The sequence below is a fragment of the Panthera uncia genome, chromosome B4, assembly GCF_023721935.1.
Source record: "Panthera uncia isolate 11264 chromosome B4, Puncia_PCG_1.0, whole genome shotgun sequence".
NCBI classification, from domain to species: Eukaryota; Metazoa; Chordata; class Mammalia; order Carnivora; family Felidae; genus Panthera; species Panthera uncia.
Window position 1 is genome coordinate 58,426,328 of NC_064809.1, and position 18,056 is coordinate 58,444,383.

An 18,056-nucleotide genomic window follows, 5' to 3' on the forward strand; every position below is an offset into this window, starting at 1 on the left:
TAAACTGCTAACTGGTATTCACAATCAGGACAGAGAGAAAATACTAGTCATCAAGGAAGTCCTATTTAACCAACTAGCACATGTTATGTTTATATAGCTATTTCCCCCATTCATAAGTCAGCTCGAATCTCAAGAGCCCTGCACTTGGCTGAGTTCCAGGAGAAGTTCAGGATTTCAGTGGGCCAAGGCCCGGGACAGGGGAAAAGCAGGTCTGCGTTCTAGAACCAGGAGGCCCTCAGAGACGTCTAAGGGTCACAGAGCTGCAGTCATCATCCCTGGGCTACCCCTGACGGCAAGTCCCGGTTTGGCAAAGCCGAAAGGAAATTACTTCAGAGAAGACGAGACGGTGAGCAACCCCCGCAGGGGCAAAGCCACACTTTGGCTCACCACGTCGCCTGAGTTTCATGTCCAAGGCCACGGACTTTTATCGACTGCCCTGAGAGACAGGGGCTTGGGGGTGGTCGCTCGCCAAGACCGGGAGAGGTGCAGTATTGTTCTACCTTTTCGGGAAAACAAACACGTTTAACGAAAACAACCCTTGGAGAAGCTAGCGAAGACTTCTTCGCAGGGCCTGTCTCGGGGCTTTTGAATCACTTCCTCCTTTTTTGATGCGTCTCTGAGCTTGAGATTACGAAGTTGCTGAGAAAGTCGTGCCTCTCCGGGCAGCTTCCTGCGAGCGAGCCGAGAGCCCGGCGCTGTCCGCGGGCGCACAGACCCAGCCGCGCGGCCCGGCCACCCCCCGGGCGGGAGCAGGGGGACGCGGCGGAGCGAGCAGGGGCGGGGATGGTTCAGGAGAGAGAGCGCGGGCGCTGCGCAGCCCGCGTCCCCGGCTTACCCCAGGGTGCTGATGAAGCCGTTGACCGAGCCCTCCGCGTACAGGGACACGATGTCCCCTATGTAGAGGAAGCTGGACATTTTATCAGACATGCTGCTTCATGCTCCAAAGTAGACGTCCCTCCTCTTCCCTGCGCCCTCGCCGCCCTCTCCGGGGAGCCGCCGCGGCAGAGGCGGAACGGAGCGCACAGCTGTAGCGCCGACAGCGGCAGCGAAGGGCACGGCCTGAGTGACCGAGTGTCGTGGCTCAGCCCTGCCCCCGCGCCGGGGAAGCCGGTCCGGAGCGAAGCCGCTGCGGCGGACGCCCCGCGACGTGCGCAGCCCTGGGGGTCGGGGGGGGTCGAGAGCCGCAGCCGCCGCTTCCCCGGCAGGTTTCCTGTTCCTTTCAGAACTTTTCTCTCCAACACCTCTGCTCCTCCTCCCGCCTCCTCCGCTCCCCCGCTCCGGGTCCCCTCCTCGTTCTGCGCCCCACCGCGGCGGTCCCCGCCGCCCTGCAGGAGCTGGTGGTGGCAGAGCCGCTCGGTCCCCTTGGGGGAATTTTTGGACCAGGTGGCGATGCCCATTGGGCTGAGGGGAGGAGAGGAGCCCGGGGAAAGGAGGTGGAAGGCCAATCAGCGAGCTGCGGCCGGGGGCGGAGCTGGAACGGGGCGGGGCGACTCTGGGGAGGCCGGGCCACCGGGGAAGCGGCGCGCTGCGGTGAGCCTCTGGCGTTGGAGGGGCGGCGCGGACCCCCAGAGCGAGGAAAAGGGAGATTTATAGCCGCCCTGGAGCTTATGGGCCTGGGGTGCGACAGTCCCCTCCCGGGAAAGTGCATGATGGTGGGGCCAAGACGTTTTCCCTGGGCTTTTAAGGGAGCAGGGAGGGTGAGAATTGGCCTGGCGGGCGCGGGGGTCGCGCGCGGTGGAGTGAGCCTGCTAAACGCCAGGAGATGAAAAGGTGGAGCCGGGGTCGGATCGGTGGGGTGGGGGAGGGTAATTTGCCGACGTAGGGAGAAGAAGGTGAAGTGGGGGGTGGAGGGTGTGGAATAGAAATAGAAAATAAATACATAATAAAGAAAGAAAATAAAGAGAGGAAAGAGAAGGAGAAGGAAGGAAGGAAGGAGGGAAGGAGGAAAGGGAAGGATGGAGGGAGGGAAGGGAGGCTCTGTCTCTATTTGGAGTATGTAGTTTAGGTTTTTGTCTCAAGTATACGGAGTTAGTGAAACCTGACCTGTCAGCTGATGTCCAGATGGGTGCGAACTTCAATGGACGTAAACATCACTTGAGGAGCCAGCAGTTTTGTGGCCAACCTGTGGAGGTGAACCTTCTCTTAAGTCTCCAAGCCACGCCTCCTGCACTTCCTTAACCCCAACCCAAGGTTTAACCTTCCACCTCGGGAGCCCACCGTCACCATCTCCCAGACGACGTCTGCTGACCCTTAAAGCTCCAGCGGTGACAAATGAAAATGGTGTCAGGACGCCTTTCCACTCCTCTGTTGTGTTTGTATCCCTCATCATATCATTTTAGAAGCCTTTTGCTCTATTTTTCTGGGAGACCTGGAGAAGGCAAACTCGTTTAGGACACTAGCAACCCAATCAAAGAATTGCGACCCGAGAAATCTTCACAGAGCCGGGTTTACAGAAAGGCAGAGGAGCTCAGGACATGCAGAGTGGTGTATTTCAAACTGTGCAACTGACCAAAGCTTAAATTATAGTTCAGAGATGTCTTACAATTCATAGATGGTTTTGGTTGAGACTTAGGGCCATACAATGGAATATGAAAGAAAAATAAGCTTAATGTTCAAATATGTGTGTTTAGAAAGCCTGCAGGAAAGAAGACAATAGAGTGTTAGACCCAGAATCCAGGAAATGCTAGCACAAGGCCTGTAAGTGTTGAGATAAACTGGACCCAGTCATTGTCCTACCATGCAGCTGACAGATCTCTTTACGTCTGCGTTCTCCTTTGGAAAAGGGTACTTAGCAACTTAGAAATGCCTCCTATATGATAGAAATCCTCCTCTGTCTACACAAATGATGTTACTGTTTGGGGCCTCCAAGGCATTAAACATGAACTATTAAAAGAAACAGAGGTTTCTGTTTATCCAGGGGATTTGTATATGACAATCTATCTATCACTCTCTATGTTGCACAGCCCTCTGCCACACATTTAATGGATGTTCAATTATTGGTCAAAGTCACAAATGTTTTTCCTTGGATTTTGGAACCTTCAAACACTCCTAGTTCAAATGTAAAATGGCACAACACTTTGAAAAACAGTTTAGGACTTCCTCAAAAAGTTGAACACAGAATTTCTATTTAACCCAACATTTCCATCTCTAAGTATATATCCAAGAGAAATGAAAACTTATATGTACACAAAACCTTTACCCAAATACTCATAGTGGTTTTATTCATAAAACCCCAAAGTGGAAATTTCCCAAATGACCGTCAACTGATGAGTAGATAAACACAAGGGAACATTATTTGACCATGAAAAGGAATGAAGTAGTGATTCATGCTACAACATAAATGAACCTTAAGAAGATTTTGCTAAGTGAAAAAAACCAGACATTGGGATCATATATTATTCTGTTTATAAAAAATGTCCAGAGTACACAAATCTGTGGAGATAAAAAGTAGGTTAGTGGTTACCTAGGGCTTGGAGTAGGTAAGTAAAGGGCACAGGATTTCTTTTTGGGGAGATGAAAATGTTCTAAAATAGATTGTGGTGATAGTTGCACAACTCTATGACTATTAAAACCTATTGAATTGTGCACTTTAAATGGGTGAGTTGTGGTATATGAATTATATCTCAATAAAGCTGTTACAAAAGTCAGTGGAAAAAAATAGTCTCAGGTTGGGGGGAACGGAGAGGAAAACCAGGTAAGTTTAAAAGAGACTCACTGAAAAATCATTCTTCACACTTACACTTGTGTTCAGTGTTTCTTTTCTTTAACTTGACCTTGTCCTTTTGGTCCCACCAGACACCTACTTTGGGCAAGGGTATCCTCATATCTAACTGCCCGGACTGGAAAAAAGGTGTCAGCGTATGACTAAAAAGAATTCAGTGAAACCCCAGGTAGGGTAAAACACATTACTTAATTCCTTACTACCATCTGACTAACTATGCAAAGTAAAAAATGTCCAGCTTCAAATAGAAATCACCTTTTTCTTTTCTTTTTTTTAAAGTAAACTCTACCCCCAATGTGGGACTGGAACTCCCCACCAGAGATCAGGAGTTGCATGCTGTACTGACTGAGCCAGCGAGGCACCCGTAGAAATCACCTTTTTCATCAAATGGCTTCACCAACCTCTTTAGAATCCAGGTACCAAGTCTTATTCCTTTCTCTACCTCTTTCTTCCTCTTCCATTATCTCAAATACATTTTCTTTTTATCTTGCCCCCATCCTTGCTCACCATCCTCATGGCAAGCCAGCACTCTCTCTTTACAAAGTTGATCTGATCAAAACTTTTCACACTTACAATGACACCCCATTGTCTACATAAAGATTTTCAAAGACCCTAACCCTACTGGAGTGAATATTAGATGTCATGAACATCAGTCCATGTAAATGGATCTCCTGTGCTGAGAATACGAGACACTTCACCATGTCCTAGCATTCTGGGTAGTGTATGATCTGGTCTCCTTTGTTTCTACTCTTCCACTCCTGATGTCCTCATGGAAAGCTAGATTCCCCACATGCAAACTGACACTTTCAGTTCCATGTCTTTGAGTGTGATGTTCCCCTCTGTCAGAAATTCCTCTTCCTCCTTCCCTTCTCCCAGCTCTGCCTGTTCAAGCTCTACCTCCCCAGTGAAACTTCCAATACTGCCAAGGCCAAGTTCTTGCTCTTCATGAATTCCCATAGCCAGGCCACCCTGCCCATAACATTTGTGGGCCTCCGGGGCAAGAGTAATTGGAGACCCTTGCAACATAGTCTAAACATTAAAAGTTGCAATTTAAGGTAATAAACTGTTACAGGTGGTACAGGGAGAATTGGCCCACATTTCCAAGTCTTCCCACCGATAGTCCCTACAGGTAGTCATTCCTTGGCCACTCCTTGGGCCACCCCGGCACACACCAGATGTGCAGTCTACACTTGGGAAGATCGATAAGGGCTGGGATGTCAGATACCCAGAACATATTCTAAAAGTGGGAGGAATCTCAGGCTGCTGGTGGGCATGTCTCCTTGGTCCAGAATAGGGCCTTCTAGAACTCAGAGCTCAGGGCAGGAGTCTAAGGTCACATCCTTTTTAAGGTACCATTCAACACTTTCCACCTTGCCTTCTTGTTATTTCCATACACTTGAGCCTTACCAAACTAGAAGCATCTTGAGAATGAGATCAGTGTCTAATTCATGCTTTAGCCTTTATGGGGCTTAGCAGTCCTCATTTAGAGCTTCAATAAATAGTAGATACATAAATGTAGCAATAAATAATTGATGTGGAATTTTTGTAATGCTTAAGTATTTTTATTACCCCTGATAGGATTAATAGTAGATGTCACAAACATCAATTCAGCCAAATGGCATTCAAAGAGTCTCCTGTGCTAAGACTGTGAATCACTTTAGCAAAGGCCCAGTCATCACTGCCCTAAAAAATCTATAGGAGAGGTCATAAAGAGAGCATAGTATAATATTTAAAATGTTTACTCCCAAAAGATTGATTGTATTAAAAAATAAGTGTCCAGTAAAATGTTCTTCCATCAGAGATCTTTTCAGGGTGATTTATATTCACTCTTCACTTGGATATCCTCAGTTCAAGACTAGAAGTGAAAGGGATTATTATCCGGGATCCATCAACTGAGTCTTTCATGAATAGCTTTCTTCATTCCCCTGTCTTGTACTAAATATAATTACTTTTAATTTTTTTAAATGTTTATTTATTTTTGAGAGGGATTGAGAGATAAAGAGAGAGAGAGAGGCAAGGGCAGAGAGAGATGGAGACACAGAATCTGAAGCAGGCTCCAGGCTCAGAGCTGTCAGCAAAGAGCTCCATGCAGAGCTCAAACTCACAGATTCTGAGATCATGACCTGAGCCAAAGTTGGACACTTAACCTACTGAGCCACTCAGGTGCCCCTAAATATAATTTTTAATATGTAACCGTTTATTGAGCAGTCGCCTCAATGAGGTACAAATAAAATATTGGTTTTTAAATAACTCCCTTGCAACAACCAAATCTATATATTCTATTCCTTAATGATATTTCAAGGACAGTCCTTGGATTTAGTTATTTTCAGTTATTAAACATTACACACATACCTCACTCCAGATCAGTTTAAAATGTTGGTCTCATCTCTTCCAGACTTCCTTAGATAAATGAGGCAGCCATTAATTCCTTTACTCCTGTCCGTGCATTGGAGCTCCTTCCCTGTTTGGATAGGGAAGCAGGATCAGGATGAAATGGGCAAATATATCATTCTGACCTGGGTGTGTGATCTCAGATCCTCTTGACTATTGTTTGTCTGGTCAACACTGACTGGTTGCACTTAGGTAGGTGTCAAATGTTAGCTCTCTGTTGGACACATGAGTGATGTTTTTAGTAGCTCTGAAGGATTTCTGCAGTGCACACTTCTTTGAAGTGGGAGTGCTGTCCCTGGCCTGACTTCTTGCAAACCCCCTTAGCTCCATCACTGACAGTATACCCAAAGGCAGACCACACTCTTGGGTGGAATTCTAGCAAGTGTGGCCTCCTTTTGACCAGGGGAGATTCAGGCAGGGTCTGCCTTATGGTTGTACGAGCTGTGCTGTAGCACGTTGTCCAGTACTTAGAAGGGTCCCATGCTTGGCTTGATGTTTTGCTGGCACGATCCTGAAATTCTTATTTTTGAACAAGAGGTTCCACATTTTCTTTGGCACTGGGCCCTGCCAGCCCCAGACTCAGGCAGGCATCCCTACTGCACCAGAGTGGCCATATAAGATGCTCCACTGCCCCCCCACCATCCCATCAATTTTTCCCATTTTTCTCCAATCCTCTTTCCTTTTTCAGACAGATCGACAAGTCTCACATACCAAGTACCAAGCTGCCTCCAATTAGGAGATTCAAGGTCAGAGCTCCTTGTCTCATGAGTACTACCACTCCTTACAGGTTCCCTTCCAAAATATCCTCCACGGAGACAAGAAAAAAGCTCTATGACCCCTCACTACCTCACTAAGCTGAAAATAGGCAACTCTTTCAGCTCACCATAATCAATTATATTTTCTATGGAGAATCTATGGATTTGTTCTCTAATAAATATAAATTAGGCATTTATACTTCCTGCTGGGAAATTTGGGGCTAAAAAATGCTTGTGTACTTGAGATCTCCAGATATAAGCTGGAAAACGATAGTGGATTAGTATTGGGGAGAATATAGAAAGATAATCTCATAACTATCCTCACCCACTGTTGTGAGCTAGATCCTGTGGCCACCACCCAAATATCCATCACCTTTCTCCCATGTCCAACAGCCTGAATTAACACCACACTCCAATTCCAAACATGGTTCCTGAGTAGTCTAAACCAGTGTTTCTCAAACTTCAGTGTGTATAACCATCCGGAGAGTTAAAACACAGATCCCTGGGCCTCATCCCCAGAGATTCTGATTTAGCAGGTCTGGGGTGGAGCTTACTAGCATTTCTGAAAGGGGAACTGTATGTGGCCACAGGTAGGAGGCAAGGTTGCAACAAGCATTCACTAACAGGAGGCCTTGCTGAGAAAATGTCTTATTTTTCTTTCTTTTTTTTTTTTCAATGTTTATTTATTTTTGAGAGAGAGAGGAAGTGAGCTGGGAGGGGCAGAGAGAGAGGGGAACAGAGGATCTGAAGCAGGCTCCATGCTGACAGCAGAGAGCCCAATGTGGGGCTCAAACCCATGAACTGTGAGATCATGACCTGAGCCAAAGTCAGATACTCAACCAACTGAGCCACCCAGGAGCCCCTCATTTTTATTTCAAAATAATCTCAAACACAGAAAAGTTACACGGAGAGTACACAACTTTGACCCCAAATCAGCATTTTTATAATTTGTCATGTCTGTTTATCATTGTCTTGCTCTACACACACACACACACACACACACACAATTTATTTTCAGAATTATTTGAATGTAGGTTGAATACATCATACCCATGTACGTCTTAATAATTCATGTATTTCTAAGAACAAAGAGATTCTCTTACACACTAGTCCCCCCGATACATTCCAAGACCCCCAGTGGATGCTTAAAGCCACAGATATTACCATACCCTATATATGCTATGTTTTTTCATATACATACATACATACATACCTATGATAAAGTTTAATTTATAAGTTAGGCACAGTGAGACATGAACAATGACTAATAATAAAAGACCAATTATAATAATATATTGTAATAAATTTATGTGAATATGGCATCTTTCTCACAAAATACCCTATCATACCATACTGACACTTTTTCTTCTTGTGATGATGTGACATGACAAATGCCTATGTGATGAGATGAAGTGAGGTGAATGACATAGGCATAGTGACATAGTGTCGGGCTACTGACCTTCTGATGATTTGTCAGGAAGATCATCTGCTTCTAAACTACAGTTGACCATGGGTAACTGAAATCATCATGGAAAATGAAACCAGGGATAAAGGGGGAACTACTGTATATTCAGAGTACAACAATCAAGTTCAGAAAATGTAACATTGATCTAAAACTTTAATCTATTACCCATATTCCAATGTATCCATTGTCCAAACGGTGTTCTTTAAAGCAGTTTGTTCCTCTGGCACAGAACCCCATTCAGGATCACATGTAGCATTTAGTTGTCAAATCTCCTTAGTCTCTTTTCATCTGTACCAATTCCTCAGCCATCCTTTGTCTTTAGTGACATTGCCATTTTTTAAGAATACAGGCCCTTTATTTATAGGATATTCCTAAATTTGGATTTGTCTTGCATCTCTTCATAATTAGATGAAGTTAAGCATTTTCAGTCAGAATACTATATAAGTGATGATGTCTTCTTCCCCAGGTACCATCTGCCCCCCTTGTGATGATATTAATTTTAACCACTGTCAAAGACAGTGTGTAGGATAGGAGTTTAGGAATAATCTCAAACCAGATCTCTTTTTAAGGTATGGTTCATAAGAAACAATCTGTTAGCCTGGGAAAACTCTGGAAATGCAGGCCAATCTCAAAGCAGCAGCAAGTCTGATTTTCCTGCCACGAATGCCGTTCAGCCCATCTCCTGACCCTTAACCTCTCTGTTTCCAAAGCTGAAGTGTGACATCAGTCTACTTTATTTCCCTACCTGCAGAGGCCAAACAGCAAGCTCCCCAAGTGGAGCCTTTGAAGTTCCTCCCACTAGACTAGATGTGAGTGTCAACCACCACCTTCTCCCCTCCACACCCGGGTCCTCTCCCATGCACTGAGGTGGGGCAGGACAGAACACAGACACAACTCACTACAAAGCACTTGCCATCACAAAATTCTCTCTTATCTCCAACAGCTCAACTGTTTTATATCTTTGGTCTGGGAGCAGGGTTTTTAAGCATTATAGCCCCAGTTTTCAAATATTTTCTTTTAAAATTTGCATCTTGGTCTCATTGTATTTTGAGGCCTCCAATGAGACTCCCAAATTAGCATCCTATTAAACTTCCAACTTATTTGATAGGGTCGTAGCTCTTAGAGGTATTTACACTACTTGCCATTGAATTGCTCATGGCCTCATTCCTATAACAAAGAAGAATGGAAATTTTAAAGAAAAATATATGGATATTTCAAATCTTGCCTACTTCAAGTTACAATGATTCTTCCTAAATATAATTTCATGCTTCCATCTATATATCAGGATAGCATTTATCAATCACTTCAGAGGATCTCATACCTCTATACCAAAATTTTTAAGAATACAACATCACATAGAACTGATTTTAGTTTTAATTTGCCTTTTGCCAGTCTTTACCAAAAGAATAATCACCAAGGTTTCATTTTCCTTAACTATAAAATGAGGGAAATAATGGTGCCCACCTCCTACGCTCCTTGTGAGGTTTAAATTAGAAAATACACTTAAAGGGCTTGGCACGTTACCTGCCACAAAGTAAGTGCTCAATAAATGCTAATTATTTTTGTGATTATCATTATCTGAGAGAAAAGCAATACTGAAGGTCATAAGAAAACCAAATATCAGAGATATTGTGACCCATTCAAGAGGATGCACTAGTGACTGAGCCAGCACTAGCCTGTCTCCAGAGACTCTGAGTCAACAGCTCTTTCATTTACACATCAGTCCCTTCAGTAAACAGTAGTAAATGCTTGATAATTATTGAAATTTTGATCTCTTTCAGGGAGATTTGGATTTTTTTTAAAGTCTATAAGAGAAAGAAATCCAATTTTTAACAGGAAAATTTCAGACATAATAGGGAAAACAAGTTTTGAGACCAAAAGAAAGAGAAGTGGTTAAATTTCCAGCCTGGTGTTACAAAACCACCCAAAAATGTCACATGGGACCTCTGCCTTCTACAAGCTGACAGCTTTTATCTCTTCACGGAAGGGAGCAGATAAAACCCATACGGAAAACAGCCATCTGACACCAGAGAATGCTGTCATGCTTGCAGTCCCCTGGGTGATAATGGGGAAGATGTACTCCAAACTTTGACCATCCCTCACCTCTTACAAACTTCTGGTGATCATAAGGGCAGCTTGCCCTGTTAAGGTCCTAACATGCAAATTAAGAGAGACTTCTTAAACTGTAGTCCAGGTGCTAAGATCCCCCAGGATTTCTGAGCAGTTGCTCTTAAATGATTACTTTAGTATTTTAAACTGTCTTGATGAAGGGAAACAGACAAATAAGGCTAAACTCACCAGTAGTAAATGTCCATGGGAATAAAAGATTTGAGAACAAGTCTTGGTAGAGGGGAAAGATATAGACTGTGAGGAAGGAAACTAACATATATTAACAACATTCATGTTTGAATCTCTGTGCGGAGCACTCTTCATACAATATGTAATAACCTCCAGGAGATAATCACTATTTTAACCCCATTATTTAAATGTTTATTTTTGAGAGAGAGGGGGCAGAGAATCAACAGTGGGCTCTGCACGGGTAGCAGAGAGCCTGACATGGGGCTCAAACCCACAAATCTCAAGATCATGACTTGAGCTGAAGTCGGATGCTTAACCGACTGAGCCACCCAGGCTCCCCTATCCCCATTTTATAGCTGAAGAAACTGAGACTTAGAGAAACTAAGGAATCTATCCAAGATCCCCCAATTAGTGAGATACATGGAGAGAAAAGAGAAGATAGCACCATAATTCAGATAAGGGCAAAACCAGGGAAGATACTCAGAAGTCTTTTTTCCCACCCCCAGCCTCTTCCCCAAGTTTGCCTTGGTTTCCTCTCTTAAGTGTATATGGTAGGCATTGTAGTTCTGTGGGCTTGCTGTGTGCATTATTTCAGGCATATACCTCCTGGTTACCCAACCAAAACATGGGTTTGCTCAAGGCAAGAGCTCTGTCCTGTACTTCTCTTGCATATCCCCTCACACCCACACACAGTGCTGAAGTCATTAGTGCAGGAAATACTCTTGAATCCCGGTCATGCTGACTCCATTCCATGATCTGCTTAGGGCAAATGCTCTGGAAATGGGATCTTTCCATGGGCTTTTCAGTCTTTTTAAGTCATTTGGTGGTATGCGGGCCAAGTAAATATCTGAAGGACTAAGAGGAGCAAGATGAGTGTTTATTTAAATGATAGGCACATTTACAAAGCACCAAAGGAGTAAACTTCAGAGAGGTCAGAAGCTTGGGCCTCCTGAGGTGTGCTTCTGGAAATGTGACTTGCACTTAACCAGTCTCAGAGCCAACTCCTTAGAGGATGGGGAAAGGGAGGGGGGTAGGCTGGGGTGGCAGTGCTGTACCAGCTACGTGTGCAGGCAGGCACATGGCCACAGTCTTCAGGCCTGATTATTTGTAAGAATTAGATATATGATAAAGGAAACATCAAAAAGCAATGAGAAAGCATAAGATTACTCAAGAAATAATGTTGAGGTTATTATTTACTTATATGGAGAATACCAGTTTCGTACAGTTTTAGGATATCACATAATATGTTAAGATAAAAATAAATTTAGGTGCGGGTGCCTGGGTGACTCAGTGGGTTAAGCGACCAACTCTTGGTTTTGGCTCAGGTCATGATCTCACAGTTCCTGAGATAGAGGCCACATTGGGTTCCAAATTGGGATTCTCTTTCTTCCTCTCTGCCTCTCCCCTGCTCTCTCTCTCTCTCTCTCTGTCTCTAAATCAATTAATTAAGTAAGTAAATAAGTAATTGTTCAGGTGAATATATTATTACTCAATATTTCTAAAATATCCCCCCAAAATTGAATTTAAATTTAGCACTCTATGAATAAGTGATTTCTTAATTTAGAAATACATATGCCTTAATATAAAAATATAAAGCAATATATCAAGTAAGTGTGTTTCATACAACTTTTAATTTTTATGTCAAAACTCTAATAAAATTAAAAAGTAGACAACAAAATGAGAAAACTTTGCAACAACTGTTATATGCAAAAGATTGATTATAGGAAAGAAATCAAAGTAATATAATAGTGAGATATCATTTCTCATGTATCAGATTAGCAAAATATTTTTTATTATAGTAACCAATGCTGATATTGAAACAACCGATCTCATATCTTCTACAACCATTTTAAATGGCAAAATGGAACTACTGAATATATCCTAAGGATATAATCCTATATTTGAAAAATACTTTATTCACAATTGTGTTTATCATAATATGAATAATAATAAACCTTGGTGGTAAAGTAAATATTGCACAATAGCAAATGTAAGCTGTAGCAGCTGACATATGTAGCCAATAATTCTTATTAAGAATATGTAATAATATATAAAACGACTTATATCATGACTTTAAAAGCAGGATAAGGGCACCTGGGTGGCTCAGTCAGTTGAGTATCTGATTCTTAATTTCTGCTCAGGTTATGATCTCATGATTCATGACATCAAGCCCTGGGTCAGGCTCTGCACTGATAGCACAGAACCTGTTTGAGATTCTCTCTCCTTTTCTCTCTGCCCCTCCCCTGCTCTCTCTCTCTCTCAATAAATATATAAACAGTTAAAAAAAAAAATAAGGGCGCCTGGGTGGCTCAGTCAGTTAAGTGTCCGACTTCAGCTCAGGTCATGATCTCACAGTTTGTGAGTTTGAGTCCTGCGTCAGGCTCTGTGCTGACAACTCAGAGCTGGAGCCTGCTTCAGATTCTGTGTCTCCCTCTCTCTGCCCCTCCCCAGCTTGCACTCTGTCTCTCTCTCTCTCAAAGATAAACATTAAAAAAAATTAAAAATAAATAAAAATAAATAAAAAATAAAAGCAAGATAAAAGTTCATACTGAGTATGGTCACTAAAACGTAGGAAAAATAAACAACAACAAAAAAAGACTTGCATGATAAAACTATGGGTAATGTTTTTTTACTTTTCTAATGTTTTAGAGAGTATATGTTACCTTTTAAATGGAAAATAAAAACACAGAAATAAATGACATCTGCTTTTAAGTTGAAAAATTTGAAAGAAGAAATTATGAGAAAGATTTTTCTTTTAATTTTTTAATGTTCATTTATTTTTGAGAGAGAGAGAGAGAGAGAGAGACAGAGTGTGAGTGGGGGAGGGGCAGAGAGAGGGAGACACAGAATCCAAAACAGGCTCCAGGCTCTGAGCTGTCAGCACAGAGCCCGACATGGGGCTCAAACTCACCAACTGTGAGATCATGATCTGAGGCAAAGTCGAATGCTTAACCAACTGAGCCACCCAGGTGCCCCATGAGAAAGATTTTTCAAACAAAGTCTAAGTTAACACAGCAGAGTGAAGGCAGGACAGTAGAAGATGAAATCATCAGATTCGGTTGTGCAGCATACATGCTTGGAAACTTTTGGTTGTGGTGTTTTAATTAATCTTTTCCTATTAATGCACACTCTCAAGAAAATGTTGATCATGTTCTATGTAGTGAGGTCATTAGTAGAGCACATACCTTCAAAGCATTTAAGTAACTTAGTTTTTGCTGGACCAGTCTTCTGTCATCTTTCTGAACATCTCAGTAGAGAAAGGTGCCAAGTGAAAATTCAAGAAGCCTGTAGAATTCAAATCCACCCTTTTTGGCAGAAATGGATTTAAGACCGGAATGCCGTTGTCCATAACAACCTTATCAGTGTTTGGAGTCTGCTTATTTCTGGGTACCATGTTCCAGGAAAGTATTGCCACTAAACTTGTTCCCATTTTTTTGCCTTAGCTATGGGCCTTGGGCTAAGCCATGATCTTCACTGAAATCTCTGCTTATCAAACTGGAACAGGCATGATATTGAATACACCTTGCAATAAATGACACAGAAATATTGATAGATAAAATGCTAAACTCTTTTCAATGGTAACCTCATAGAGATATTCAAATATGTGGGCCTAAACTCAGCTCAATCAGATTGTATCGCTCTTAAGAATGCTTTAAGACACTTGAACTAATCTAATCTAGTATCTTTCCTGTAGAAGTGAAGTTTACACTACAGAACACTGTTTGCCTTCAAATACTAACCCATCACAGCTGCTTCACTCTGACTTTCATTTCCCGGAAAGGATGGACACCTGCCTAAGACGTCACTTCTTACCCATGTTTGTATGTAAACTATGCTATCACAACACCAAGTTTTGAACACATGCTCACTTCCTTGTAGACTGTTTAAGGGTCTGTCTTTGCATTATAGAATTTCTGAGAGAATGTATAAATGGCAGTGGGTAGGACCAGAGGCTGGCCAAGGAGTAGTGGTAGAAAGTTTAGGAAAACTTGTTAACAGCGTCTGTTCTGTTTACTTCCGATGAACATGCTAATTTACTCACAGGTTACAATTCTTCCATTGCCACAGCATTTGAAATATCCTTCCCATATGTCTAATACTAATACCTTAGTATTTGTTAATATTTTGCCATCTCCTCAAATACACAGGCATACACATGCCCATGAAAATTTGTACCATATTGGTTTTTCAGCAGCTGTATTACAAGTCTACATTAACTTTACATTCTTAGAGTTTTATCATCTGTCTTGCAGTCATTAGAATTTTCTTCCAACTTAACATTTACATGACCTTTTTTTCCTTCACAGACTTTCGTGTTGTCAGCCCTATTCTTAGACCAAAGACAGGGATATGGGGAGAGAGGAGATCTCATTTTCTCTACTCTCACCCCTGCTGCAACATAGCCCACCAATCCAAGTGACATCCACCAGCACCATTCATGTTTATTTCCAATAGAGCTTTTGTCCTTTCTCAAGAGCCCTGTGAAGGTTTACGTTGCATTAGATGCTTTCATGTTGCTCCACTTCTGGGTAATTACCCATTTCTTCCACCAAATTGATGGAAATATCAGCCTCTATTCCCCCCCCCCCCAAACTCAGTCTCTCTGTGCTCTTGTCATCCATGACTAGGTCAACCTGGAACCAATAAGACAGGGTTTGGAAACAAACTAATTGTGTTGTATTCACCTAAAAATGTTCTTAAAAAGCAAGTAGACATGAACACTTTAGATGCTTTATTTTTTTTAATGTTTATTTATTTTTGAGACAGCAAGAGACAGAGCACGAGTGGGGTAAAGAAAGAGAGAGGGAGACACAGAATCTGAAGCAGACTCCAGGCTCTGGGCTGTCAGCACAGAACCGGACGTGGGGCTCAAACTCATGAACCACAAAATCATGACCTGAGCTATGGTCAGATGCTTAACCACTTGAGCCACCCAGGTGCCCCTTAAATGCTTTAAATATAACCATTTATTCAAAGTTAAAGGGACATACTAGCATTTTATTTATTCCACAAATCTTTATTGACCACCTACTATGTGCCAGGAACTATGCACGTAGTTATTCCAGAAACTGTTTCTGCCCTCAAAAACTTTGACGTAAACATTCATTAGAAAGTGCCTCCTGTTTTTGTAAGCCATGTAAAATTGGATAGGTATTAAGAAAAAGGAAAACACTGATATTAAATATCTTGTGAATTTTATGCTCCAGTTCATCATGCTTGCAGATGGAATTCTAAAATCAGAATCAAGGTAAAATTTGAATGAAGTAGGAAAAAATTACCCTTTAAACATTAGAATCTAATCAAGAACTGTCATACACTCAGTGTCCAAGTTATGAGGTCAGTCAAACAGAGGGAGGAGTATATGAACAATTCCCTTCTCAGGAACTACACCCACTGAGAGGCAGATGAAATCTCCCCCACACAAGTTGCTATTTTCCTCTTTATTTTCTGGACAAAATGTTAAATTTTCAGTTAAACTGGATTATATTTTAACTTCACGATAAAAACTAAGCTCGTGAGCTTCTTCGACTGTCACTTACCTCTGATAGGGATATCTTGTCACGTATGTTATTAAGAAATAATTTAAGGGGGTTGCCTGGGTGGCTCAATTGGTTAAACATCCCAACTTCAGCTCAGGTCATGATCTCACAATTTGTGAGTTTGAGCCCTGAGTCAGGCTCTGTGCTGACAGCTCAGAGCCTGGAACCTGCTTTGGATTCTGTATCTCCCTCTCCCTCTGTTCCTCCCCCACTCCCTGTGTGTGTGTCTCTCTCTCTTTCTCTCTCTCTGAAAAATGAATAAACATTAAAAAAAGAAAGAAAGAAATCATTTGACAGAAGGATGAGAGTTTAGAAAATTGGTGCTCTGAGGGAGAAAAATCAAACCATATATTGTCACCCATGAACAATATGCATAATGGCACGTGCCCGCCAAAGCATACATTTAAAAAATCCTAGAAACATATATTGTTAAGATAATTATTAATTATAGAGACTCTCAAGGATAAAAAGGCAGATGTCATAGTTTAAATGACAATTAAGGGATATCAAATATTTTTACCTTAAAAATATATTAGGGGTGCTTGGCTGGCTCAGTCGGTGGAACGTGTGATTCAATCTTGGGGTCATGAGTTCAAGCCCCATGTTCAGCATAGAGCTTACTACAAAATAAAAAATATATATATATATATATATATATATATATATGCACATATATATATACATTATATATAATATATAAATATTAATTATATATTATATATAAATACATATGTATATATAATGTATATGTTTATATATATTTATATGTAAATATTAGGTCAATAAAGTGGCTAACCAAAAAAGTTGAACATCTGTATAAACAGTATTTTCTATATATAAAAGCCAAACATGTTTTATTATCTGTTTCCATCATTTATCCCAAATTGAAATAGATTCATAAGTTTTCTGTGTGTGAATTTCTTACAATTAAATACTATTCTGGTGATATATCTTGATGCTTAACAGATGTGTTTTATCAGTTCTAAAGAAGACACAAGTGGGAATTTTTTTTTTATTTTTTTAATGTTTATTTATTTTTGAGACAGAGAGAGATAGAGCATGAACGGGGGAGGGTCAGAGAGAGAGGGAGACACAGAATCTGAAGCAGGCTCCAGGCTCTGAGCTGTCAGCACAGAGCCCGACGCGGGGCTTGAACTCACGGACCGTGAGATCATGACCTGAGCCGAAGTCGGACACTTAACCGACTGAGCCACCCAGGCGCCCCTGAAAGTGGGAATTTTTTAAATTACATACACTTAAAACTTATAGAAAGAGAAAGAAATGCAAAAGGAATATAAGGGAAAGGAAGAGGAGACTTTAAGAGGGGTAATAATGGAGGGAGGAAGACAATGTATCTCAGGATGCAAGAAATACAGGGATGGAAAAGAAAGGAGACGAGGGAGGTGATATACTCTGAATCTCACTGTTTAGAAACTGGAGGAGGGAAGAAGTCTCACTGGCCAGTTTGAGGGTGGCACTGAGGACAGACAAGGGGTTTTGCCCTGCTTCCAGTTAGGGCTCCAAAAGGAGGCTGTCTCTCAAGCAATTGTCAGCCACACTAATGGGAGAGCAGTATGTCATGGCAGAGAAAAAATAGCAATCCCGTGGAAATGGACAGAGAAGGAAGTTTGAGAGCAGGTCCCAGAGTTTCTAGTCCATGTGGTATAGATGGAAGCCCAAAGTGCTGATTCTAAAGGTAAGAATGTGAAGGCATGTGAGCTGAGACGCAGTGGGGCTGCTAAGAGCCACTGTACAAATCACTTTCCGCTCTGGTGAAGGGTGAGATGATCCATAATCCACTAGGCTAGTGGCCAGATAGAGAACAGGGCAGAAACTCGGAGGGAACTGTAGTGAGCAAGATGATGCCAAGTCAGTCAAGGAGAACC

At 42.0% G+C, this 18,056-nt stretch overlaps 1 protein-coding gene and 1 long non-coding RNA gene across 3 annotated transcripts in view; one reads left to right on the forward strand and one right to left on the reverse strand.

The window, feature by feature from the left end:
* Positions 1 to 927, reverse strand: part of ITPR2 (inositol 1,4,5-trisphosphate receptor type 2) — a 490,724-nt gene extending 489,797 nt beyond the window's left edge. For both annotated transcript variants that reach the window (XM_049627177.1, XM_049627176.1), the window contains exon 1: positions 836 to 927. In XM_049627177.1, coding sequence (XP_049483134.1) covers positions 836 to 927 — 92 coding nt within the window. The remainder of the gene's footprint in view (positions 1 to 835) is intronic.
* A 705-nt stretch (positions 928 to 1,632) lies between these two features.
* Positions 1,633 to 18,056, forward strand: part of LOC125920185 (uncharacterized) — a 51,043-nt gene continuing 34,619 nt past the window's right edge. The window contains exons 1-2 of the long non-coding RNA XR_007456979.1: positions 1,633 to 3,890; positions 4,001 to 4,137. This is a non-coding gene — a long non-coding RNA (uncharacterized LOC125920185). The remainder of the gene's footprint in view (positions 3,891 to 4,000; positions 4,138 to 18,056) is intronic.